The following is a 27,494-nucleotide window of genomic DNA, read 5'->3' as shown; positions in this document are numbered from 1 at the left end:
ATGAGTATCCGTGATAAAGTTAATATATGTATACTATATGAAGTGATCACTGCATTTTCTCAGCGTTGCACAGCTTCAATGTGACACGAATTCTCTCGAAGAAGTCACTAGTACGTTACATCTTTAATTAACGAAGCCTTTTTCTCTTAGTTGCTCGCGCGTTTGACATCATTCATCTTTCGAGGACCTTCGCAATGTTTATTCATACTTGTTCAGTCCAACGACTCACTTTTCTCAAATATCACGATCACACGTATGGTTGTCAGAAGAAACGGACATCAGCATCACCGCTGAAATTTTACAGTCGCTTGAATCCTATTCATGATTGCAAATTGACCCAGCCAAGCAAGAATAAAACAAATATTAATAGTACGTGTCTTCTATAACCATCATAGAGACAACTAAAATTCGTTGTTGTTGACTTAGTTTCTAACAGTGACAAACTTTCTATACATGTCCATTGTGTAACTTGAATTTATCATTTTGTCACGGTCAGTTCAGTAACGTAACATGAAAATCCTTCACCCAACTTCTTCTTTTCCTCCTCCTCCTCCTCCTCCTCCTCCTCCTTCTCTTTCTTTCTTTTCTTCCCCTTCTTCTTTAGTCATACATAACTCGAGAACAAAAATAACATAACAACGAATACTTATTATCATCATCGGGACCATCTCAACAGACAGAATCCGGTGCTACGACGCTGTCCGTCGTTGAAATCGCTAAAAATCGGAATCGTACACCTGTCGTGGCCAACAGAGATGCATGCTTTCCGAGTGACAATAACGAGGAGCAGAGAGAGAAACATCCTGGCACAATGTGTCCTTCCCTCTTGTTACGCGTTACTTCGAACCATTTACCCTGCACGTTGACCGTTCGGTACCATCCACGAAGGGAATCCTTGAAACATTTCCCCGATAGGATTTATCGTCGAGTTAATGGTAAAACTGGCAGGGCCTCAGTAAACGGAATTGTACTCCATATCCTGGGCATATTGAGGAGGTCCTGCGGGTGGTGGCGGTGGCTGTGGACTGTATTGCTGCGACGCATCCGAGGCACGACGCCTAAGCGCTGCGATGCTATGGGCGCCTCTCCAATCCGACGCCTCGGTTGCGTTCACGTCGGCAGCCACGCAGGAAACACCACCGCCACCGCCTCCACTGCCGGAAGTCGTTCCAGGCGAGCCCTGGCCGCAGTTCAAGGCCGATCCCAACCCGCCACCCTGACCACCGCCCACGCTGGATCCTCCTGGCGGTGAGCCCCGGGACGCTGACACGTGAACACCCCCTGAAAGTTGCAATATCATGTTTCCAAGTGTCTGTGTTTCATCTGTGTTTCTTTCATTTACGAATAAGACCCGATGCAGACGCAGACTGTATGAGAAGAACATGTGATACATGCGCAAATCATATTCTTTTCGTATAAGAATAATTTAAAAATAACGGGACGACATTATTTTCATATTTAGAATAAAATTCTTTTATTATTTTATAATTGCCACGATATAAGAAGAAACAAAAATGTGGCTTAGGTATGAATCATGTTCTTCCTTTGCAGTCTTCATACGATATATTGTATATGTGTACCTGCACGATTGTCACATATCTGGCGGTGAACGTTATTGTGTCGTTACGTGTGCATTATTCATTGCTCCGTAAGGCTATGGTTATGATAAATGCGTGTTCCGATGTACTATCCTTCTGGCGAATGAAATATCTAGAGAACGATGTAGCTACGATCGATGTAGAACGATATCATAAGAAATTTGATTGTTCAGAAAATGCATCTTCTGTATAACTATAAGCTAGCGCTGCAACAAGACGCGAGAAAAAGGCCCCGCCTGTCTGTATCGGACCTAGGCTTATAATGTTATAGAAAATAAATATCATCGGCGCTTCACTTTATAGACCTCGTTTTAAGATTATCTAGAATGTTTGTCTAGAATAGTCAGTCTAGAATCCCTTAGTCGGGCCAGGTAGCGATATGGCAATTTACAGGTGCGATAACGCAGGTGCACGAGAGAACGTTTCCTTTCTTCGCAGGAGATATTAATACAGTAGGCTTACAAAGTGCGTGGGGTGTGCTACCGGGTGTCGTAAAGTCGTTTCCGCCTTTTCTTGCGCCACGTTGGTGGGCTCGCCGAGAGAGACAACGGGGAAAAGGGATCTTTTTATGACGGTATTGCGGCGCGAGTACAAGTTTGCGGAGGACTATTCGTGCCCGCCCCTTTTAGCGATGAAGAATGGAATAGCTAATGGCATCGACGCACCTGATATTATACAGTCTTTCTTTGTCCATTTCTGCGACAATTCGAACCAGTGGGGTTGTGAAACATCTTTTTTAGAATCTTTCTTTTTCGTAAAACGCTGAGACCAGTTATTCGATTTGCATCGAGTTATTCCATGAATCCTTCTTATTATTAAGAATAGTATCCGATTGTTCGTGGTTTGGAATGAAAGAAGGATCGATTTAATAAGTAAATCCCATTCGTGGAAATAGGTCGTTGTTATAGGAACTTGGAAAGAATTGAGGAGGTCGTGCGCAACTCGAAAATCGGGCATTTTCGGCCACGTTAATTCACACCTTATAGACGTTCTCTCGTCCACTGCTGCTAGACGAGAATAAACAAAATAGAGCTTCGTAATCGACTTGAACACCGGCAAACCTCGGCCACGCTACCGTTCGATGCTAATCATCATCGAAAACCGAAAAAATAAGACGTTTCACTAAAAGGTGTTTGCCCTAGGCATTACCAACGAGTAAAAGCGGATAACTGACTGCGGTCAGGCTCATGCTCGCAAGTATTGGCGTCCACCTTAAACCGAGATCACACGAATCACACGGACGGTGAATTACGTCTGTGGAACGGCATTTTTTTCTCTCCTTTTGGTCGACGCTACCTGCCCCGCGGCGATAATACGTGATAATTGACACCTTGTACGTGTTACGTATGTACACAGGTACGTGTTCGCGTTTCAGACACGCTCACATTAGTGCGTACATTGTGAAATTGTGCTACACACAAAGCCAGTTTCGTTACACGGTTTAACCCTTTCTAATAGAATTTCGTCTCGAATAATAGATTTCGATAAAATCGAATCGTTGCCTCGTTGGAATACTACAATATCGGAAGATACACGGTAAACCTAGTTGCTAGACAGGCAATGATGATACAAATATAATACGAAAGGGGATACACGGAGATCATTTGAAAACTTTATGAAGTCGTATCCGGTTATGAATCTTTTTTTAATGACTTTTTCGAACGCATTTATAACGTTGCTTCGCCTTATTACAACTATTCCTTTTCAATTATCGTTTGGTCGCTGTAGAGACAATTATGTATGAATGAGCTCTCCGAAACGAGAATTGATATCCGACGAATAGCAGGATTTTCTAAAAAAAAAAAAAAAATGTATGTATATTGCAGAAAGTGATCTTAAGAGTTGTTGACCTCGGCAGAGGACGGTGTAGGTATTATATATCTGTCGGGATTAATCCATTTATACGTGTCAATATGCATTTAGTGATTTCTAGATTTGATATAATATTATAAATTATTAAGCAAATTATAAAAGCGGATAATCGAAAAAGATACCAAAAAGGACGGTCGAATTTTTGCAACGAATAGCGATGGTCTTGGATTTCGTTGTGACAATTGTTGGAATTTTTAGGGCAGCCCTTTAATAAGATCTAGTCAGAAAAAGTAACCCTTATTTCGTTATGTACAAAGTTTTCTAAATCTTCCTTTTTCCCTTTTTCCCTTTTTAATGACCACGCGTCAAAGTAACTACGAAAGAAACAGAAAACTGGTCGATAGTTCAACTTGTCTTTCCATTTCTTTAGTTTCTTCGCGCCTATGTTCTCTTAAAACGTTTCGGCCGTATCACCCGTGTATTTAAGAGAAAGAGAAAGAGAGAGAGAGAGAGAGAGAGAGAGAGAGAGAGAGAGAGACCGAACTCGTACGATGGGTAGAATTTTGTGAGACAAAGAATTTCACACACGTCTCGTCTTCCGAAGCAACTTCGAAGGTACAAGGTCCCTGGATAAGCCGAAGCGTAACTCCAAGACAGGTTGCATCGGGATGTTATGGTAAACATACAGCGAAAGATCTCGCACCTAGGTGCGAGACCAGGCTCGAAGTTTGCCTGCGTAAACAGACGAGAGGACGGAGTTTATGTTTCTGTCTCAAATTCCTTACATGCAGGCGCATAACCCCTTCGAGCGATAATGCACCGTAACGTTTAACGACTTCGTCAAAGAGGTACCGGGTTCCTCGATACTGTTTGCACATCGTCTTTTTTAGAGGGCCACGGTCCAAAAGTTTGGCAAGACGATTATCGAACCGCCCATAAGCGTTTGCGTTTGTCCGGCACGTTAATATTCGTCTTTTTTCGAGATAGACAAAATATTCCTCTCTTAAAAGATCCGTTTGTGATCGAGCCAAGTCTAAATCACCGTTTTAAAGACTAACACATAAAACTTTATTATCCCTGGAATACCGTTTCCAACGACCTCATAGAATCACGTGCTGTAAAACGTTGAGTTGTCATTTAAAATTGCATAAATATGATCGGCCTTCTCTTCACTCCGACTCGCGGTTTAACATTGTACAAAGAGTATTCGCTTTTACTCGACAATTAATTTCCATTTCTATTAAAGTAACACGAAACATCTAATCTAAACAATCTTGTTTCCTAAACGAGAGCAAATTATAAACGAACTTGATTACGTCTAAAGAATCCTCTTTGGGTTGCAGGTTAGGTGAATATAATCTATGCATAAGGTTAACTTACCAAGGGAATTTAGACCATAACTGGCTTGATAGACGGCCTGCGACGGACTGCTGATCGGTAGTCCAGAATTACCAAGACCTAAGCTCGAGCCGAGGCTTCCCGTACTTTGCTGACCAAGTTGTCCTAAACTTTGGCCGAAACCACCCATTCCCATGCCTCCTTGTCCCAATTGTCCAAGACCTGTAAAACAAGCGGCTTTAATCAAACAGCCGCATGATTCGTTTCAAAAAGGGCAACAACCAAGGGTTTGTCGATCAAGGAAATGAATGAGCAACGGCACATACGAATCGTCGGACAGCTGTAAAACCAACGGTACGTACGGATAATTTAACCCGTCCGGCACAATGGACACACGAAATTAAATTAGAAGCGGAATACTGTCGAGACTTTGTCTACTGTCGCCAATTTAAGACAACGTGTCTCCCTCGTAACTGCGTGCGAAACGCCTGATAATGAGATGACACGACGAATTGAATATAATTAATGATAAAACCGGGCAATTTGTTGCCAGTAGATTTAATAATCTACTCGCGATCGCTTTTCCATCCTTCGTTTCCGACGATTTTAACAGGGATACGAATTTAACAGGATACTCTGAACCTTGATCGATCTTAATTTTAAAAACAGATGTGCGTCGTATTGATATATATTCTATGGAAAATTTAATTTACTGAAACAACCATCGCTGAACTAACCTGTTCCCATTGTCCATCTTTCAGGGGGTCCGCTAAACATTCCAGCACCGCAAAGGTCGGAACTCATCGGTCCAAAAGGAGGCAAGCCGTGCGATGGCAGCAACGGACCTGGCGGCGAACGAAAAACTGGACCGCACTTCTTCCGTTTTTTCCACTTTGCTCGACGATTTTGAAACCACACCTGGAAACGCACAAACGCCATCAAACTTTATCCTATCGTGCATGAAGATTCGAATTGTTCTGTTCGATAGGACATTGATCCCGACGATCGTAACAGGTAAATGAAAAATCTTCCAATACCCGTAATCTTACTACGCGTATAACCTTTGAGTGAATCTGAAAGCAAAATTAGAAATCAAAACCTACGATAATTTCTATATTCCGTCTATAATTATAAATTCGCTTATGTCTACTATGCTAAACTGGTAGTATTCCTAGTATCGTATATTCTCTTGGCGGACGATTCTTTCACGCCTACGTGAAAGCAAGCCTCGCAGTCGCCTTATCTCTATAATTAAAGTGAATCGAAAACTAGAACTAGAAATTGGAAACTATTTATGGTTAATTGTTTTTCGTCTACCGATATAAATTCATAATTATACGTATAAATTTATACATATAAATTTGTCTCTCGTGATACGATTAAATCGGTGTTCCGAATAGTATGTTCTTTTGGTGGGCCATTCTTTCACGATCGCGCGAAAGCAAATTCGAGGCAAGACGTTAAGATGTCCCTGGGCGTTACGACAATATCTTCGACCCCACGGCGAGTAGCTATTAGCCGACGTTATGAGCTGTTGATTCTGGCCACGTAGTGGCCCCCTAAGCTGCCAGGGTCCCGGGGACTTGATTTATTGATATCGCATGCAAAGCCCACCCCTGTGCTCTCCGATATACCCTCGTCCTACATCCCCACCCACTGCCCTGTTCCACGGACTACAGTCCCTTTCCTGGCACGGTAAAGCGCGCTATAGCCATCTCATATGTGCCCATAAATTAGTACTTTAGCATTAGAGTAGGATGCGCGCTTGCGCCTCCGACGCACACGTAGCAACGCGTTACCTGTGGGAGCAACCGTGGCTGCTTCCGGGGGCAACAGAGAACGAAACAGCCAGCCAGTCCGAGGGGTGGAGACACCCTCTGCTAACATGTAGGGATTATACGAATCTAATTGGATATATGGGATTTACACGCTCCAGTGTACTCCAGGCATTGCCAGAAAGCGATCGCCGGATTTCTCCAACGAAGACGGTTTATTATGGGTCGCTAAGTTTCACGATAGAATGAAAACCGCTATCGTATCGGGTTACTCGTACGTAATGCAAAATTTGTGCGCGAATTTTCTGTTACGTTGGTCTTATTCAGAAGACGCTAGAACAGTAAAATGTACTTATGCATAGTGCGAAGTAAGTAGGATTACGGTGTTCAACAATTTTAATTATCTAAAATGTTCGATGATCGTAGATTTTATGGGAACATTTTTAATACAGTATGATTTGTTTTATTTTTTTGTTCGGATACGGTACTTTTCGATGTTTGAGATATTATGTCGGGATATCTTGCTTCATTTGGCGGAGCTTAGGAACATCTGGCACGTCTGTTGCAACTCAAGGATGAATGCTCGTGACGAGAGAATAGCATTAGAGCCGGATGGGTGTTAAGTGCATTGGGATCGAATCGGTGTCTATAGACCATTGGCGCAGCGTTTCGCGATAATACTATCCATCGAAATCTCACACATGACGATCGTCGGTAACGTCCTACCAATTCTTGTCTCGAGTTGGCAAGACTTGCTCGGTTTCGCTCCCCTCTTCACTGAAGGAAACCATCGCGAAAATTATGCAAAATCTGTTTCCCCCTTTGTTCGGTCTCGTTCGTCTTGTCGGTATTTCTTGCGGCATTCGCGGGCGTGGTTGCGCCGATTTCACGGCACAACTACGCTAGAACTACAGCTAAAAGCCCGTGGATAATTTGCTGTTACACGGCACGTGAGCATTGACGATACAAACTAAAAGAGGGAAAAAGCACAAGGGACTGTCGATGTATATATGCCGCATTATCGCGCCCCCCCCTTCCACCCCCTCTTTGCCTCCCCTTACGCATGGCTGATGCATCCTGCATATACATGCGCCAGAACTTCCGTTAATTAACGCAGGTGAATGCTAATGACTCCTGTTACGAAATAACTGCACACAAAACGAGAGCTTTCGTCGACGATATTGGATGCTGAGCGCCGGACAATCACCAAACTAGTTGTTTGTGTCACCTAAATCGATTCAACACTTTTGTTGTTCTCTGTCGTCGGAATTGCAACATTTTGTTTAATAATTTCCTTTTAAAGTGTCATGAATAGACATTTATGCAAATTCACGGTTTATGTGTGAAATTAGAAAAATGAAACATAAATAAAAACTTGCCTCGCTCTCAAGACATTTAGCGAGTATTTCACATTCGACGCTTTGTGTATTGTTGAATATCACGTGTACTCTATACGTTACTGTATATCTGAATAATACAAATTATTGCAAATAATAATGATCCTTTTGCTTGAAAATGGCTAGAAAAAACGTTTTAGTTTCTTCTTCGGATTTATATTGGGATGTCATAGTTATAATACTTCCTTCTATTCTATACTATCTTCTATTTAATTAACTTTGGAATATAGAGTAAATGTTAGCTTTTATTTCAGTTTTATTCAATCATGATAAAACACTATCGTACCGTTGTTAATAATCGTCATCGTCGAATCGTTCTACGTTTATGTAAAGCATACCCGTTTCGATGATCACGAATATCTATGAAATTGTGTTAATTACACATATATCACGATACTGGCCGCACTATGACAGGAATGAAACTATCGTTCTCTATGATGACACGCGGACAAAGGTGGTTAGCGAGAATGTTCCCGCATTAATTGCATACCTAGTATGATAGATCAGCGATCATTAAATTCATCTATCTTAAAAATCGTGCACTATCGCCATTAAACGACGTCAAACAGATGATATTATAGTTCTACTCAACGTACTACACAATCCATAATATAATCACGGAATGGTTGTTGCTCAACTACCTGGATATCTCGGGCTATAAACTTGCAATGTCTTCTTCTTCGAAACATCGTCATATATTTCCCATAACCAAAGAAATTACTTCTGCCTGGTCCGCTATACCGTTCCAACAACTAAATGCTTGTATTATTCCAAATTTAGAAGAATTGTCAATTTTTAGAATGTGATTACTACAAATTTTCATTTACCGTTTCCTTCAAAATAATTCATACATTAAAAGATTGCCTAGATGGAATTTAGGAGATATATTTAATCTCCCATAAATGTTATATTTTTGTTTGCCACAACTCTTCGATAGCTGAAACTATTCCTGAACATCTAAATTTATGTAGGAAAATCACATAAATATTCTGGATATACATATACGTGACCAACGAGTTATGAGAATTTGATATTTTTATCATAAATCCGAGCAAATTACTTCTTCTTCAACGTGGCTGATACATCGAAGAAGTTTTCTATGCATCAATCTGAAGCTCAGCCTTTCGATCTCAACCTTGGATGAAATTCTTTCAACGCACAAACTGCGAGACTTTCTATCTTTCATACCTTAAAAATTATTTCCTTTCTATTAAAGTTGTTGATATAAGATTAAAGGATATAAAAAGATATTTAACGAAGAAGTTTGAGCAGCCGACCGTTAACACCGTCCGAGGTGCTCCGAATAGGCAAAGGGTCTGTGAGAAAGGCAACTGGATTGATCGAATCGCAGAACACACCTTTCGATGACTAAGGTTGCTCGACGGATGCCTTTCGTGGCCATAATACCTGAGCTCGAGACGGGCCGGCGGGTCAATTAGGAACATTGCTTTTTAAAAATTGATCAATCACCGCATCGCCGTTGCTGAGGCGCGTGCGCCGCGGCAGCTGTTCCCAGGAAACACCTGGAATCACGGCGAGGGTGGAAACGAACACAAACGCTTTCGAATAATCAGCATCAGTCGCAATGATGATTGCCAGCCGACGTTCAAGTAAAACGCATAATCGAAAACGCTTACTGAAAACTCGATCACGTTTTCACAGACACTAAGAACATTTTTTCATCATTTTTCGTTCCTATTGTCCATCGTTTCGGAATTCAAAGTCCGAAGATAGATTATGTTCCATAAATATGGAGATTCGTTAGGACACTGCTATATGTAGTCAATTATGCGTTTTATCAAACGACATTTGCCGTTTCCCTATCGATGCCGGCTAAATTTATCCGACGATCCAGCCACCTACCCAGTTGACACTGAATTTGCATAAACGATTATCCCTGTTTGGGATTCATCGTATGCACGTGAACTCGCGGATGAAGCGACAAGTTGAAAGAAAAATCGACTCTCGTAAATTTAGTCTTTAATAATACCAATATCAAGTTGTCAACGAATAAAGAAGATTATTTAGTATATTGTGTACAGGATATATTATATAAGTAGTCGGTGTATATGTATATTGGAGCACGATTTTCTATTTCAACGCGTGGATTTCTCCGGCGCAATCGCGAATAGCTTAGTTTAACCCGAGGAAAGAGTTTTCGAGCTCTCAGGGGGTTCTATGGCGAGGTGGCAAGAAGCAAGGTTTGGCGAGTTCAGCGGTGGCTCGAGGTTAGGGTGAGGTTTAGGAGGTAGAAGAGGCGGTGGAAGACCTCGTAAAGGGGGTTTCAACGGACGCTGATATAAATTGAGCTTGCCATCAAGGCAAGCGGCGGGATCTGCCCAAGACCCTAAGATATATAGAAGTAGCTTTCAGCACGCCATTGAAGAATAGTTGGAGTCGCTTCGCGGAAAAATGGCTGGAATCGCCGCAAAACCGAGCCGAGATAACGTTTCTCTTGCTAGACTTTTCGGGATCCTGCGAGGGCTGAAGCGTTTCTGCGATGAAAACTTAATTTATCACCCGCCATTCTCTAGTCCCTCGACGATGAATCTTTTCCACTCGATCGTAATAAGACGAATATCGTGAAATTTCGGACTCTGTCGCGCGCGCCAAGTAGAAACGGACAATCACTGATCAGACAGTCTTCGATACGTCAAATCTCGAATGACGTTGCTATTTTCGAAACTGCATCGATGCCTTACTGTCGATAGTTTAGACACGACGAAATTAATCAAAGCGTCGGAAGTCAAACCGGCAATTACAAATTGACAATGAATAGCCGAAAATTTTCTATATATATGGTATTCGTTCCAGAGTTGGTCGGGACATTTGAATATTCGATCGATGTTTTCGTTTTTTCGTTCTCGAGATTAAAAATCGTAAAATAGTTACATGTGGTTAATATTGAATTTGAATTTCGATCAATGTTCGACTAATATTTTCCAGTAACAGTTCACGAATACGATTTGTTCGTTCGATCGTTGACAGCTACGATCTCGTTGTTAATTCGTTTCATTTAAAAGGAAAATTCTATATATTATATATATATATGTAAGAAAGAAAGAGAGGGAAAACGATGGGATCCAGCCTGATGGCGGAGGCGACTAATATTTAATGAAAATAAATACTACATAAGTTGGCACGATGCGAGCCTGATTGATGACGGTGGTCGGGCTCCTGTCCGAGGGTGGCAAGACGCATTACCCAGACCGCCTACTGTTTCATGTTGCGTTACGTCGTCAGGAGGGACATTTTCGTTGCGCCATTAGTGGATCGTCGTGATCTAACGTCACGACGGAATTAAAATTCGAGAATCACCCGCAAACTCGAGCAACGTCAATTCTAAATATTTCTCCCTATATTTTTTCTTTTTCTTTTTTTTTTTTTTTTTTTTTTTTTTTTTTTTTGGTACAGTTAACAGTTAACATACTACGAATAAGAAAATTCTGTTATATCGTTGTATTTGCTTTAGACGCACTTCTCCCAGTCAGTTTCGAGATACCGGTAGTAAGGTTAAAGTAAAGAGATGCACATTGTTGCTCGTAGTGCGGGTAACCTCATAAAGGTTGCGCAACTACCGATAAAACGCATACTCGCAGCTCTCGCAGACACGGTGAACCGTAAACTTGATCCATTTATACTTTATTATTATTTCACGGATGCAATATAGTTAGCTTAGGATGCCTGTCATGAAATTAGCCCGAATTGCTCGTGGAATTGGATTTTGTTCTTTGAAGTAAGTGCGCTCGCAAGAATCTGTATGCCGTTATATTATACTTCCGCCGGTGAACGATCTATCAATCGCGCCGTATAGAATCCGCAGTGTTTCAATCAGATCCTCTATTTACCAGTATAGACGTGTTCCAAAGCTATTTGCCAATATACTGTTCATTAAATTTCAATTCTCTGAACAAAATATTCATCGTGTTACATAATTACAGAGTGCATATGTAATTATATCAGAAAAGGGTCATAAATTTGTGAATCTAATGACGAAAGTTTAGATAGAACCGGTTAATTTCAATTCGACAATAAGTCCAGACATATAGATCATTTTCTATAACATCAATCCCACCGTGTTATTCATTATTATCCGAATTGTTGAAAAATTTCACAAGCTTCTCAATTGATCTAATTAAAATTGATTTGCTCTTAATTAAGAGATAATAATTCAATTAAGAACAATTCATAAAGAACATAGGATTGTACTTACTAAGAGAGAGAGAGAGAGAGAAACTCCTACTAAAATCGCATGAATGGTTTGAACCGGTGCATCTTGTATGGCTGAAAGTTAAGCGTGAAGATCAGGACTTGGTGGGGTGACGATCGGTTCCACCCTAGCAGACCGTGTATTTTCGCGGGTGTGAAATTATTCAGGACCGGTAGACGTCATAACAAAATGGGCGTTAGATGATGCTCCCTAGGGTCATTGCTGCGACATAGTTTATCCATTGAGAACCCCAATTCTCCTCCATATCTAGCCGCCGCATATGTACACGGGGATGCTTTTCTCTCCGCGTGTTCGTACGAGTTGATTCGCTTGTGTGCGCGTTTACAGCCGTGTGCGTTCAGTACCCAGCGTGATATTTTTCGGCCGACGACACGTAAGAGCTAATATCGCGGTCTATGCATATTTATACGGCATTAAAAATCACCCCTCCCTTAAAATGCATAGGCTGCTGCATAGCAGACGCGTTGAATCTTCGTCGAGTCGCGTAGGCTGAAGCGTTTGTCACGTTGGCGGTTACTACTAGACGGCATCTCGTGCTCTTTGAACTTTTACTATTTCATCGGGACATTTGCACGAATGTTGTTCACGGTTATGCTTTCTGTTTTGTTACGTTCGCGGTGAGACAGCGCTAGTCGTGCTAATATCATAGCAGAGCGCGTGTGTAGATTGCAGTTGTAATTGTTAATGTTGGACAATTAATGTTTTTCCGTACGAATGGTAAACTTAAACAGAAGACTATATTTTCTTATTTATCTAAAAAGAAACTTACTACCGTCTATATTTTAATCATACTTTTATCACAGGAGTATCACACGTCTATGCCATTATTTAGCAATATATTTAAAGATGTTTCGAAACGCGAACATTTTTCATGTTTAATATTAGACTAATGTTAGACTAATGTCTGTTGCGCCAGTGTATTCTTATTCCAGCAGGACGTTGATTTATTTTCCGGACACGTCTCGCCGTCGGGGCGTATTCGATATTCGTTCGATGACGTTCATACGTTACAGACGGGCCAGAAACAATGTGGCAGTGATTTAACACGGGACAGAACCGTGATCGAGAGTGATTCGCGATGCGGCGAAACTTGACGCGCGCATGTTTGATGCGCCATCGTAAAACACTCGATTGCCGCGTACACGTGTCTGGTTATACGCTGGACGCATCCAGGTAAATGATCAGTGATAGTTTACGGGCGGAAATTTTGCAGATGGAAATTGCATATCGATCATACCTGGCTTTCGATACTCGATTCAATGCCCGCCAATGCGAGCCCATAATTCCATATTGCCCTTTTGCGTATTTTTTTCTTTTTTGAATAATCCTTTTCTCTCAACACGTGTCACGTGATATTAATCGAACGACGATGATCGAACATTTTTATTCGTTGAAGTAGGTTTATCGTTTAAATTCGAATCGCTAGCGCGAATCGTAAATTTCGTTGCTATAAATCGAAGAAAGTTCAGTCTCGAGCGTCGCGAGCTTTCCGCTGCTGCGAGCGTACATTGAAACCATTTCCCATTTCTCAGGACAAGACAATAACGAACTACATTTACCCTCGGTGCAGTCACTTGTTTGTCCCAAAGGATGGTCGAATGACACCGCCATTCGTCCACCTCCCGTGGGATACTTTGAAAGCAATACCCAACATCCGCCACCATAGACCGTCTCTCACAACGGCATATGTGACTTTTAGCCGGCGTAGACACAGATTCAAACTTGCATCATTTTAATTAGGCCACGGAGGTTCATAGTCGAATTCATTATACGTTATTTGAATCTATTTTTCGTGTTATCGAGCGAGTGTAATCGTAACCAAGCGAGTTGAAATATAATATTCAAACATGATCTGCAGTTGGATCGTATTATTGCTTTGTTGAATAATAGAAGAAATAATTGTTCAAATTTTAAGTATTCAAATATAATCTATAATTGGAAAATACGAAGAAAAATACATCTGTAGAAACGTTTAAATCGTAACTTGGCATTGTTAAATATTATCCGAATCGTAATAAATAATCATCGAAAATTTTTAAAAGTAATTTCAAAATCGATAAAAATCGATTCGCGGCAGATAATTTTTATCAAAGGAATGCATCAGCAAAAGAAAGAAAAAGAAAAAGAAAAAAAAAAAGAAAGCAAACCCCCGAGAACAAAGTCGTAAGTTCAGGTCCATAAATCATTAATCCACGATTAAGAATACGTTTGAATACTTTTTCGGGAGATACGGACGGGTAACGGAGAACGAAAGAGCGGAAAACGAGCGATCGGCATAATGGGATAGTTCAGCGACAACGATTCGCCCTCGGATCCCCGTTTTCTTCCTCTTTTTTCTTTTTTCTTTTTTTCCTTTTTTTTCTGTTCTTCCTACTTTTTGTCGCGAAGCTTTCGTACAGGTTGCGGCTATCGACGGAAGATCGTGTCCCATAAAATTTCTGAGCAGTAGTAATCGAAAGGACCCTTCAGCCTAGAAACGGGCAGTTACCTGAGGCAGTTAAGTTAAATGCCTGTTAGCAGACGTTAACTGCTCGCCGCTATGGGTTCTATTCCGTGGACGATTGCAATTTTAATCGCCTCTTCATTATGATTAAATTTAAATCGGCTGTGTGCAGGTCTAATAAAGCTCGTTCCGCGGTTGCCGCTCTGGAAACAGAAAATGTCTCCTGGGCGGATTAAAATACGCGTAATTAAAACCGTAAAGCGCCAATACGTGTCCCCGAAAATAGACTGTCGGCTTCGCGATAAATGTCTGGCTGAAAAAAGCTTTTTGTCTGAACGTGGGCACACGTGTGCGCGCGCGTATACGATCACGTACGGGTTGGCGGACATGTTCATCGCCGCACCGCCACCAATGATTGAGCTTTATTTGAAGCATCGAGATCGGTTAATTAATATTCTAGAGATGATTGACGGTAAGGAACGGTGCGTTTGTGTATAGGTTTCTAAAATCATGTAACGAAACGCGAGAGCTGGAAACGATACGAGCGTGTAAGCGAACGAGCGCGCGCACACAAAAAGAGCCATTGACCCCTGGTCACGAACACAGGGTTTCGAGAAGGGATGAAAAAAAGCCCTTGGACGTTCCCCGCAGATGGCATTTTTCGCGCATCCACGAGAGCTGTGAAATTATTTATAGCCGTCGAATCGCCGTTTTGCAACGAATAATTTTCGAATATCGTCGAACTTTTGCTCGACGATGCGGCATTTTTCCCTGGACGGCCGCGTAATGCGTATGTCGCGCGCCAACGCACTCCACGATTTTATTATTTCCAATATAATATTCGTAGGATCGAAGGGGGTTGGTAGATCGACCGCGACAGACAATGGTTCGCGAGAAACGAAAATCGTAGGACGAATCGAGAGAGAGAGAGAGAGAGAGACTATCGAATCCGTTCCTTCCTCCGCTTCTATGTTCATTTCTTTCTATCTGGTTGCGTTTCGTTTTTTAAATATGGGAATATAGAAAACGTGATTGGTAGGGTGTAGAGGATCAATCGCAAACAGCAAACGAACAGAGGAAATAAATAAGCGAGAAAGGAAAATAAGCAAAGTGAATGAAAGAAAGGACAAATAAAGGGTGTATTTATATTTTATTTGAAATAATAAAAGTCGGTCTAATGTATAATTCATTACATCCATTATTACTAATTAAACCAAGTGAAAGGTGAGTAGAGGGGCGCGTGAATTTTTTAACGATAAAGTTAGCGGCTTTTGATTATTTTATTGCTGCTGATTGAGACGGATTTTCATACGAACTGGCCTCGCTTTCATTAAATTTCCGATTATCACGATAAAAATTGCATGGCCGATGTTTATCTCAGACAGAGGCCGGTCGCTTGACCGTGGTCACGCTAAACGAGTGCCACAATTGAAAAGGTTATTATATTAACGACTAATTGAATGCATCGCATAATTCTGGGGATTGGCTACGTGATGCCGCACCGAAGTAATTGTTGATTGTAAAGCAGTTCCGACGAATGCGTTATCGTGCAAGCAATGTAATAGTTGTTAATTAACAGCAATTAGAGACGAAACGGCAATTACATCTCTTTTCAAGTAGTAATAAATTACAACAGATCGATAAATCGTAATATTTCATTACACTATTTCAAGTATTTTGTTGGTAATTAGAAAACTCTTCCTCCGCTTCCTCCGCCAACGCTATCATCGCATTAAAACCGGTCGTTGGTTAATTTTTAGCTACGTCCGACGCCGTTCCCCTGATCCATTTCGTAGCCTCGCAACTACCGTTCATGTTCCGACTCTGTTTCGCTCGATTAAAAAGTGCCGATTGTTCGCGCTGGAAATTCTAAAAACTTCATAAGCGAAGTATTCTTTCGGCGATTGTCGGTATCGCTAATTACCTGGTTAAGAACATAATTTAATAGCGACTCGCGTTCCACGATTCTCGCGCCAATTGTTTGACTCGCTATCGTTCTTATCCCTCTCTTTCTTTACGCTGAATCGAACATTCCTTCGTTATACGAATCGAGTACGTGTATTTTGTGAAATTGTTGATAGTTTTACTTGCAAAGCATTTCTTCCTCTTTCCAATTGGTTAGAAGTAATCTTATCCGGTTAGAAAGTAGGAACTGCACCCTTTTCTTTTTTGGTATTATCGCAATATCGAATATTCACGTTTTTTCTGCTTACTTTATCCATAAACTGTTATATTTTCTAACGATATTTGATAAGATCTATACACGATTCAAGTAGAAATAAAGCCACCGAGGTTAATCGTTTGATTCTCGAACAAGTACACGGTAATTACGTGTTTCTATATTAAAATATGAAAAAACTCTGACAATAGAGTTGATCACTTTAATTCTTAATTCTTAATACTTAATAAGTAGCTTATGTCGCTACACGTAAAAGCTATTACTGCTCTAAAAATATCGGCTTTAAAAGATTACAACAATCGTTCTATCGAATTCTCTTGTATCCAAGAAAATTCGAGGCAACTGTTATCGCAGCTAAATAGTAACAATTCCGTTAAAAGTATAGAGTTTTGGAACTGAAAAGAGTCAATATTGCAAACAAGAAAGCAAATATTTACCGTTCTCTCGCGAAACAGACATAGAATGACAATTAATCGAAAAGCATCTCCATTTAAAGGAATAAAATGCGAAAACGCTGATAGGTAATGAATGCTCGCGATGCACAAGGCGCAAAAGAGCCACGTGTGCACGCGGCACACTCCGATACATGAACGGGGGTGGCCTAGCTCTCGTAAAAATGTTGAACGGCGGTCCGCCATGGCGAGTCAAGAAATCTTTGATAGCGACGCTCGATAGTATAGCGACGCTGGGCGCCGGCGCCTTTCCCTAGCAGCCCCATTGGTGCCTGAGGCCCTCTCCATACGAGAGCCCGCCGCCGGGTTTCCTTGGAAACGCTTCGTTCGCTCTGATGTCTACCCTCGCCCATGGAAAACCTCTTTCAATTAGGCAGCCAGCAACCCCGAGCACCGACCGTCGGATCACCCTCTCTCTTTTTCCCTCTTTTTCCCTCTTTTTCCCTCTTTTTCCCTCTTTTTCTCTCCTTTCCCCTCAACTCTCCGGCTTGTCCGCCGTACTTCCCCAACGCGTATCTACCTGCGTCTCGAGGTATAGCTTTGCGACGAGTTCTCGTTCGCATCGACGACTCTGCCCCCTCCCCTTCCCGACGATTCGTCGTCCGTTTAGTGATTTCCTTCGTTCTTTAATAATTATACCGGATGTTCGAGGCTCGACGACTCGACAATAGGAAGTTACGCTACGCTCGAAAGCATCGTGACGTTTCTCGAGTGGAGGGATGACGAAGAATATAGAGAGAAGACGTTCGAGCAAGAACGAAAGAAATTCTAGGGGATATATTACGCCATCGGTTGATCCGATGGGAGGGCGAGGGTTCAGGGTGAACGTTTGACTGAGGAACGAAGAAAATCAGTAGACGAAAATAATCTGTGGATTTAAACGATCCGAACTGCTGTCGTCGTGTATATTTGGAGCACGTCGATCGTAATGTCATGGAACCGCGAGATTAACGTTCGTAATAACCGCGAACGAATTTCCTGATAACCATCGTATGAAAAATATCAAGACTCCGGTAGGAGTGTCGTTTTCCACATGCATGCATGTGGACACGGGAAAAAGAAGACGAGCAAAAACTGTTTGATATGCGGCACGACGCCCGGCTTGACTGACGCTTCCGAGTTGCGAATAAAATTTTCATGAATTTCTATTAGCTTCGTTTTTCTAGACGTGCCCCGGAGACTTAAAAAAGCTGCAGCCAGTTGTTGGCTGAGAGGGAAGAGCGCGAACCGTATCTCGTTGGTCAAGACTCGAGTATCGGTTTTATCAATTTCCGCTTTAAAGCTTCGGTCCACGCTTCATTCTTTAATAGCGATCATAAATTTTCTCGAGATTCATTGTCTTTTATCTGACCTTTAAATACTTCCCATGTCTTTAAATATCTCATTAGCGCAACAGATACCTTGCTTATACACGTACAAGGGATTCATCGTTATATTCTCACGATAGAATATTATAATATTTAGATCCTCTGAGATACTTTTTCAATATCCTTCTGGACAAGTTAAATAAATACGAATAAATTTGCATGGTATTTAAAAATGATTGAAATTTCGGTAACGTGATCTCTTGCGCAATTTCTCGCGGTTATTCCAATGATCTTTGAATTTGGTGTACGCACAGAGATACGGAAAGTTTGGAGAAAGTTTTGCGGCTACCCCACAGCAAGTCCAAGTCCACCAAAATTCGAAACCCCGTAGGGTGAAGGCTTAACGCTACTCCAAGTTTCAGTTTAATCCGAAAAGCCACGGTAGGCCAGCGAAATTGATTTTGAGACACTCGCGGTACCACCTAGTTATGCCTATTAAACGTGTCTCTTGTTGTTCAAACAACGACATAGAATCGAGCAACCGGCTTGAATTCCTGGTTGAGATATTATGAGAAATTGTTGGGAAAGAATTTCATCGTGTTTAATTCGTTAGCCTCGGCTGTTTTCTCAGAATTATTCGAGCATTTGATCAAAAATGAAAATATTGTCTGAAGCATTTTTTCATCAGAAGTTTATATCGTCAAACTGTAAGGATGGTTTGCGAAACTTACTTGCACTCGACTTTCTGTGAGGCCAATTTTCACAGCTATCTCCTCCCTGAGGAAGATGTCCGGGTAGTGTGTTCGATTGAAACACCTTTCCAGTTCGTTCAATTGGGCCGGTGTAAATCTCGTTCGGTGGCGTTTCTGCTTGGCAGGTTTGTCATCACCTTGTCCAATCGCAGCCGCGTTTCCTATGATAGGAAATAAATTTTTCAATCTGTTCAATTCGATCAGACTTATCTGCCTTCATTTGCTTATGAATAATTCGATTAAATGAAAGTGTACTAATCAAGAATCCGTGAAATTCTATTCACTCTACTACCTTCTAACTGAAGGTACCTTCTAACTGAAGATACCTTCTAACTGAAGGTAGTAGAGTGAACATGATTTTACGATAGAAATGGTATAGGCTTTCGTTGAATTTGGGGGAATCTGAATGATCATTTGTAAAATATATGCATAAAATCTTGTTCTTCTTCTTGCATTATATACTTTCCCATTTTGATTTTTTGGGACAGTAGCACTCCGTTTAAACGTGGACAGCGTTTATTTAAACGAAACGTTGGTCAGTGTCTGATTAAATAAACTTTTACTTTATGGTTGAATCTACTTTATACGAACGAGAACTTTTATTATATGATCTTTTAATAAAATCGCTGAAGTCTTGTTACATGAATTTCAATTATATGCATAAATTTGTCCCTTGAGAAGTTCAAACAAATGAAGTTCCATGCTTTAGTCGTCCACCGTTAATAAGAATCATTTAAAATTTTCAATTATCATCGGCATAATCTTTCCCCTCCGGACTTATTGTTTCAAATTCTTCAGCTTGAGGCTGGATTCGCCGATTTTCATACGATCTTCCATTGGTTTCGGGCCAAGTGTACCGTGAATAGTTTGCACGGGAGAAAGCGAAATTTAGAATTTATTCTACAGCGGAACGGTATCAGGGCTTGGCCGTCGACGAAGAACAAAACGAATGAAAGAGAAGAAAAGAAACGGGTATACAGATTCGAACACGGTAAAACGCTTACCCGTGCCAGGCATCGTCATGATTAATTCCTGATGAAGCGTGAGGCCACTGCCGGCAGACAATCCGGTGCCCAAATTCACTCCCAGCACGCCGTCCAACTTCTCGTGTCTCTTCAGGTCCTGCGCATGAAGATCCTTCGCTCCTGCGAACGCGAAACGCGAAAAAAACGAGCCATTACAGTTTTCTGTTACTTCGCGGCCGCCACCGGCCCCTCGTCGTGCTCACTCCCTTTTCTGCTCTATGTAGTTTAAATTTGTATAGGAGCAGAAGCTGAGTGGCCGGTAGGGAGGGGAGCACGGACCACTTAGCACGAAGGTGCGAGAATCGTCACCGGCCTCTGGCTTCTAGGCGAGCAAACACACACATCGAGATCTGCCATCGCACATGGACACGTGTTCGCGCGCGCGGACACTCACAGCTACGTGGTTGTAGGAAATTTCTAGAATGCGTGGGTGGAGAACGACTGAAACACCCGCACAGGGGACACGGTGATTGCGCGGCCATCGCGCGTCGTTGTGCTTTGTCAAACCCGATTACGTAATCAACTAAACTAGTTCCTAACCTCCAAGAGGCTGATCTAGGGATTTTTTCAGAGTATCAATAAACAATGGTGCAAGTGACGAGCTCGAGGAACAATGGAGAGCAAGTGGAAAAATCGTGTTCGGTACAGCAAGTTGAAATTTAGACGGCACACAAGGGGTTACCTATCTGCAAAATTAATCGTAAAAGCGAAGTATTTTTCTTTGTTGGATGTATGACAATTTTGTTCAAATAGAGCACTATTATATTATATTATGCAGTCTCGAAAAAGATCGTTTTAATTATTTTTCAATAGTAAGCAAATATATATACGGTGATATATTTGCTCTCGTTATTAAGTGTTTGAATAGATCGTCATTTTCGACTTTAACGTTTGCTAGCCTGCTTTTTTTAGTTATCTTTCAGCAAACCAACGATATTATGTAGGCAGTGGAACGTTAAATTTTAACGATTCGTCAAGTCTAAGAATGCTATTGGATAACAATGAAAGAATTATTAAAGCCACATCCTCTCCGTTGGAAGGTAGATTTATATAAATCAAACATCTGTTTCCTCGAATATTATTCTTGCAATAATGTGGAGCACAAAAATTGATTATAAAGATTTCCCGAATATTCTGTTATTTCTCAAATCACTGGATGGTAAGTCGCCTGCATTAGGATCATCGTCGCAGTTAGCAACATTGCTCTCGATACCACAGATGCTGTTAATTAAGCGTCGGATCGTACATCAAACGTTATGAAGTCACACGCGTTGCACCGGAACGATAATATAGTAACCAAGGAATTTTATTGGTTTCATAAACACGCTGACCGGCCCGGCAGTTTTGCATCGATATTTTATAATCCGGTCGGCTAATAGTGATTCATACGGCGCGTTTGGGCCGGCGTGTATCCAAAATGCTTAATGCGACTGTACACGCATAATAACGTTAAATAGCGTGGAATTTGAACTGGTGTTGGAAAGATCGCGGCAATAGTTGGAAAATTTCGATCGAACCGCATATTTTCGCGAGAGATCGAACGATCATCGTTCTTTTTACCAAGTTATGCAAATCTCAGTTTTTATCGCACCGATATCTCGTGCATCGTATGCGCGTATCGTGTTAATGTAATTTGTATATCCGATGAATATTGACTGCAAAATGTTTCACTGACCATAACTGTGAATCGTCCGCCATGACTTTGGAAATTTCTTCCGTTCCATCGTGCACATTATTCGCGATAGAATAGAATAGATAGAATATAGAATAGATAGAATATCTCCAAAGTTTTATTTTTCTTTTTTTTTTTATTTCTCACTTGGTTTTTCGTTGAATTATAGGTCATACAGACGGCAAATCGTTTTAACATAGAAAGGAAAGAAGAGAAAGAGAAAGAGGAAAGTAATGAAAAATCCGATAAGATTCGAAAATTAGATTCATAAAAATATCTCATGCTCGACGTGCGTGAATTAGAAATGATCGAAAAAGTTGGAGCAGTCGACGAATCGAAAGGATCATGAAACGGCGGAAGAAATCTGAAAGTGTCGAGGAGCATGGTTCGGAGAAAGGGCACGATCCTCGGCGACCACCAGCGTGCAGCAACCGTTTACTCAATGGGAACTCCGTATGAATGAACTTTATGACTGTTCTTTATTTTCGTTTTATTTTTATGGATCTTGATGATTTTATTTCGATTTTACTGGTCGAGACCCGGTATTTATGAGCACCGTCGCTCTCGCCCATCCAAAATTCGGTAGGTTCCTTTGATCTCTTCATCGTGGATTTTTGTTTCAGCGAAAAGAGTGGTGAAGAGAGATGAAGAGGCAGAGAGAGAGAGAGAGAGAGAGAGAGAGAGAGACGACGACGACGACGGATGAAAAAAGCGGGAGAAAGAGGGAACGCCGATACTGGATTCTTCCATGAATTTTCCAACAATTTTGTGCCGCAGCTGCGAAGCTTGCACTAAAAAAGAGCGCGTTGAATTGAATTGTCACTATGTGATCCGCGCCATGACCCGTGTAATTTAATTCGTCTCGATCAAGATCAATTTGAATCGGCGACAAAAAAAAAAAAAGCATATTTTATATAAAGAATGAAACAGTATGTGTGGCAAAAGTCGCGAACCGTTCGTCCTTTGGTACGCAATATCATAAACGAGAGTTTCCATTCTTTTAAATTTAAACGGTATTTAAAACAAAAAATAAAGAGGGGCAAATAAATATTAAATCTATACGGGAGTTGGGAAATTCAATTCGCTTAATTGGTCGAGGCGAGTTTTGATAAAAATTGGCAAACAAGATATGATTAGTGCGAAAGTGCCGCTTCGCGAGGATTAGTGCTGCAACCTTTTGTTTGCTTCGCAACCGTTCGCCTCTCATTAACGCTAAGAATCATTGTTTAATCCTATTCTACCTGTTCGGATTATCGGATTATTTAATCGAATTAAAAGTATGGCATCCTAAGACAACGAAACCACTTGCGTATGGTTATTTTCCATTTATATTAGGTTGTCCGAAATGCTCCTTTCGTTTTATAAGGAAATAAATGTGCGTTTTCTTTTATATTAGTTTATCGAATTATTGAATATGCACGAATATAATAATGGAAATATGACTTTTCGGGCAACCTAATATACATGTATTTTACTTTTTCTTTACTGACAAATCAGGAAAAGGACAAAATGAGTCTCGAATATATAACAACGCGTCGTAGGAATGATATTTTGCGTGCACCAATGATAGTTTAAAAAGTTGATAATTCACGGTATAATCCTCTTCAACGTTCGATTAATAAATTTATAAATCGCGTTACTCGATTCACTGATATTCATTTAGACGCGAAAAATCACGAACAGTATATACTATTAATGCACCGATCTAATATTTAAATGAGATTAACGCTTTCAATGAAGTCGGTTTCATCGTCGTCACGTTTCTGTGAAAAGAGAATGTCACGATTAAAAAAAAAAGAAAAAAAAAAAAAAAAGGAAAACTAGGTTGGAAAAATATTTTGCACGTCATGTTAAAAATATTGGATATCTTTAGTGGAAAAAATTTGTATGTGTCGATAAATGAATCCAAGACGAAGGAGGTTATACGTGGCGACAAAAATCGACAGTTAATTGTTCTTTAACTGAACCGACACGTCGTGCTTTTGCTCGGTTTCTACCACTAGTCTCAACTCTAAATCGTTCCTTAACTTCCCGCCTAATGTAATCAGCGTTGAAGTAATTAAGGTCATCAAACTCGAGAAGCGGTTTCCTTGGGCGGGAGAGAAGCGAACAGGCGTCCGCCACGTGTTATCGAATCAAAGTTTTCCTTTTTATCGTTCGACCAACTTTTCCCTTCTGTTTCGCCTGTGTACCGCGACTTTCGACAGGCAAAAACCTGAGAGTCTACTATGGCGTTTGATGCACGCGACGTATAATTTCTGCATGATCGTTGATGGGGATGAATGGGAATGGCGATTGTATTTCGTCGATCTTTCGGATTTTCTGGAAAATTTTTTACAAAATCTGAGAGCTTTATATAAAAACATTGACCGATGTTCGAACCATTAGAAATCGAATAGAATACGTAGAAATGTTTCATCCCGATTCCAGATTTTTTATGTCGTACGACGTATCTGGCAGGAACAAACAAAATTTGATAACATATTCGAATGGCGCTGAGCGAAATATTTTGCATAATTTTCATCTACTTTTGTTACTAATTATCACTACAATTACTAATAATTACAATAAATTAATTTCAGTAGGAAATATTTCTTGGGAGGAGGCATGGTGACTAATTATTAACGAAGATTATTGCTAAAATATTCAGATTATATCTTCTTAATTGACATTGGATATTTTGCATATATGTAGTTGTAAAGGAAGGCGCGCCGTCGGACAAAGCTTTCTCAGAGCGTAGCTTGACAACACACAATAAAAATAAATAATCGAATGAATATATTATCGTTCACGAAGTTTATGAATATTTTATACTATAACGGGGATAGTTAAGGTAACGAATAAAATATAATTCGCAAGTATAATTGCTCAAATGTGTACGTTTCAGGACGCTCGGTATCAGAAGCGTGGAATTGCTTATTTTTTAACAGATTTTTAGTGGTTAGTATTATATGAATCGTTCTTTCATAATTAACAACCGTAAATTTAAACGTAAATGGCAGTATTATTTTTGACGTTTCCATGTTTTCGGCTAATGTTACTTTTTAAACGTTAATAAAAGGAGATTTTAAGTTCAGATATGTTTTATGCAAAAGAATAATGTTTATCGCTTAAAATATCATTTTTAACCTACTTAGATATTAAAAGTTTCCCGATAACTGGAATTCGGTTGGGCAATTCTTTTCCACGAATAAGTTATTGAATATAACGTAACTTATACAATTAAGAATCAAAGTTTCCAAAGCCGTACTTTCAAAACCACTCGACGTTTTCGTACGATAAAAATATTCTGCTTCGACACTGTTGCGGTACACGTTTAAAGAAGAGAAGAAAAAAAAGTGATTTTTTTCACCTGCCACCACAGATCATCGTCCTCGCAAATAGAACATTTAATAACCGAAAAGTACTTGTACGTAAAACGATAAAAAATCTTTGATCCTTCGCATTTCACGGCAAGGACTACGACGAAATACCATCTTAAGCTCAATTACCATAAACACGCAAGTCGAGCAATGCCATACCCTTTCATAGGACTAAAAAAAGCGAAAGATGGTCATCAAATCAATGTCGAGCTTTGCACAGCACAAAGGACGTTATTCCCCACTTTTCACAATCAAAGCACAAAACATAAGAGAAAATAATTTCAGCAGAGTCTCGAACATCTCTACTTAACGTTATCCTGCAGCTAAGCATCCTGGAAAATTGTGCAACTTCACAGATTCGATTTCGAAAGCTATCGTACGTGTAATCGCGCGAGAGAAAGTTCGCCGCGTAAATTTCCTTGAAATATACTTCGAAAGCGACAGCACACGGGATTCGTCGAGGAATAAAAAACCGTTTGGTCGCACATCTCTGTCATTACTTACCGGGAATACCGTGTACCGAACCGCCGGCGGAGATGTTGTTGAGCATGCCGCTCCCAGGGAGTGCAACTCCCGACACAGATAGGACGGGGTTACAGAAAATCCGCGTGTCACCGCGAGCCACCCTCGAAAGTTCCGTGCTACGAAACGTTATATACGACCAAAGCGAATATTTATTGCGAATATTTCTCGTGGATAGAACGCGACAAGATGCGGTATACACGACGAGACGTGTTCATGGAACGGCCCGTGCCCCAGCAAGGCAAACAGCGGACTGCCTAGCTGCCATATCCGAGCTCCCCCACCGCCGAGGATAGCCGTCGATGTGCCTCTCTCTGTCGCGCGAAACACCCTTTTGCGGGCCTCTTCTTCTCGCCCGTTGCACGCGCCAGATCGTTCTCACTCCTGTAGCCGGCTTGTGGGCGTGATATTAAATCGCTGCCGTGCTTCAGACTCGTCGTCGCCGCCAGGAACGTACTTAGTCGAAAGAAGAGCCTGCAAACGATACGTATACCTGAATACGAAACAGCGTTTCGAACTTGCGAAATGTTCTGAGAATGACGATTTGGCGATTTAAAGCAATTAAGAATGCCTCGTTCTCGCATGTAAAACTGGATTTTGGGAGGAAGAATGGTTTGCCGGAGCAAAAAACCGTTGCCGTTTATGATCAAGATTGGAAGGTACTTTCGATACTTTTGGTCTGTTGGACGTTTAATCCGTAACATTGGCAGGAAGTTGGAAAGGCTAAAAGTTGTGAAAAGAGGGTTCATAGAGACGGGCAAAGGTTCGGTGAAGCGGTCCAATGAGATCGGCGTACTTCCGGTAACGCTTTATGGGAAATGTTAGGCGACTGGAGAACCGATAGAGACAGATTGTCAGGACAAAAAGCGGGAAGAAGAATATATAAGAAAAGATAAAGCGATATGAAACGACGACGACGACGACGACGACGACGACGACGACGAAGAGGAAGAAGACGAAGGAAAAAAGAACAAAGTCTGGCGGATGAAGAGGGGGATGAAGGAAAAGAGTAGAAATGGAGAAAAAAAAGGAAAGAAGGAAATCGAGAAGCGGTAGTGGCAGAGTTTTGCTCACGGACTACGGTGGTTGGCGGGGCTGTCCATATCCGAGGTAAACTCTATCCAGGTTACTGTAGTCTAGCTGTCTCTGTTTTGCGGTAGGCGGTAACCGCCACGGACGCAGCTCCAATGAGCGAGTAGCCCGCCCTCTGGATGCCCCACTAGCTTACCCTCTGCTGGAGATTTATTGAAATTTTATTTTTATGGCCGGTAAGCACGGCGTCCGGTGGATGCAGGGGGTTGCAGGGTGCGCATCGGGGCCAGACGGAACGAAGGAGAGAGCAGGATTCCTTCTCGTTTCCTCCAACTTTTTTTCCACGTTTCCTCTATCCTCGTTTCTATCGTCGCCACCAACGACAGCCACCGTGTATTTTATCCCTTTCCCTCTTTCGCCTTTTTTCCCTCTTTCGCCTGGCTGTACGCTGCCGCGTAGCCCGGCCACTTTATTCACTACGTCCTTTTAATTCAATAGCTACCCTTTTTATAAGGTAGCGGCCGCCCAGCGAAGACGGAAGTCGGCCGCGTCGCTTTCAACGTCAACCACGGGACAATATGCCAGCGATCACTTTGC

The 27,494-nt window shown here is 41.3% G+C and overlaps 1 protein-coding gene across 2 annotated transcripts; it reads right to left on the bottom strand.

The window, feature by feature from the left end:
- LOC126919427 (homeobox protein orthopedia-like) lies at positions 1-26,330 on the bottom strand. Of its 2 annotated transcripts, none has more exons than XM_050728726.1 (6): positions 25,848-26,330; positions 20,289-20,429; positions 19,264-19,445; positions 5,486-5,666; positions 4,791-4,985; positions 1-1,281 (listed from the first exon to the last, which is right to left on the bottom strand). In XM_050728726.1, the coding sequence occupies exons 1-6, from the start codon at positions 25,891-25,893 to the stop codon at positions 953-955; spliced, it is 1,074 nt and encodes a 357-aa protein (XP_050584683.1). In that variant the 5' UTR covers positions 25,894-26,330; the 3' UTR covers positions 1-952. The 2 variants fall into 2 exon arrangements, with proteins under 2 accessions (XP_050584683.1, XP_050584684.1); XM_050728727.1 differs by having other exon boundaries at positions 4,791-4,970; positions 25,848-26,320.
- Positions 26,331-27,494: the final 1,164 nt, after the last annotated feature.

The sequence above is a fragment of the Bombus affinis genome, chromosome 8 (genome assembly GCF_024516045.1).
Source record: "Bombus affinis isolate iyBomAffi1 chromosome 8, iyBomAffi1.2, whole genome shotgun sequence".
Classification (NCBI taxonomy): Eukaryota; Metazoa; Arthropoda; class Insecta; order Hymenoptera; family Apidae; genus Bombus; species Bombus affinis.
Note: the sequence above shows the minus strand (reverse complement) of the source record. Positions and strands in the feature narration are given on the sequence as shown.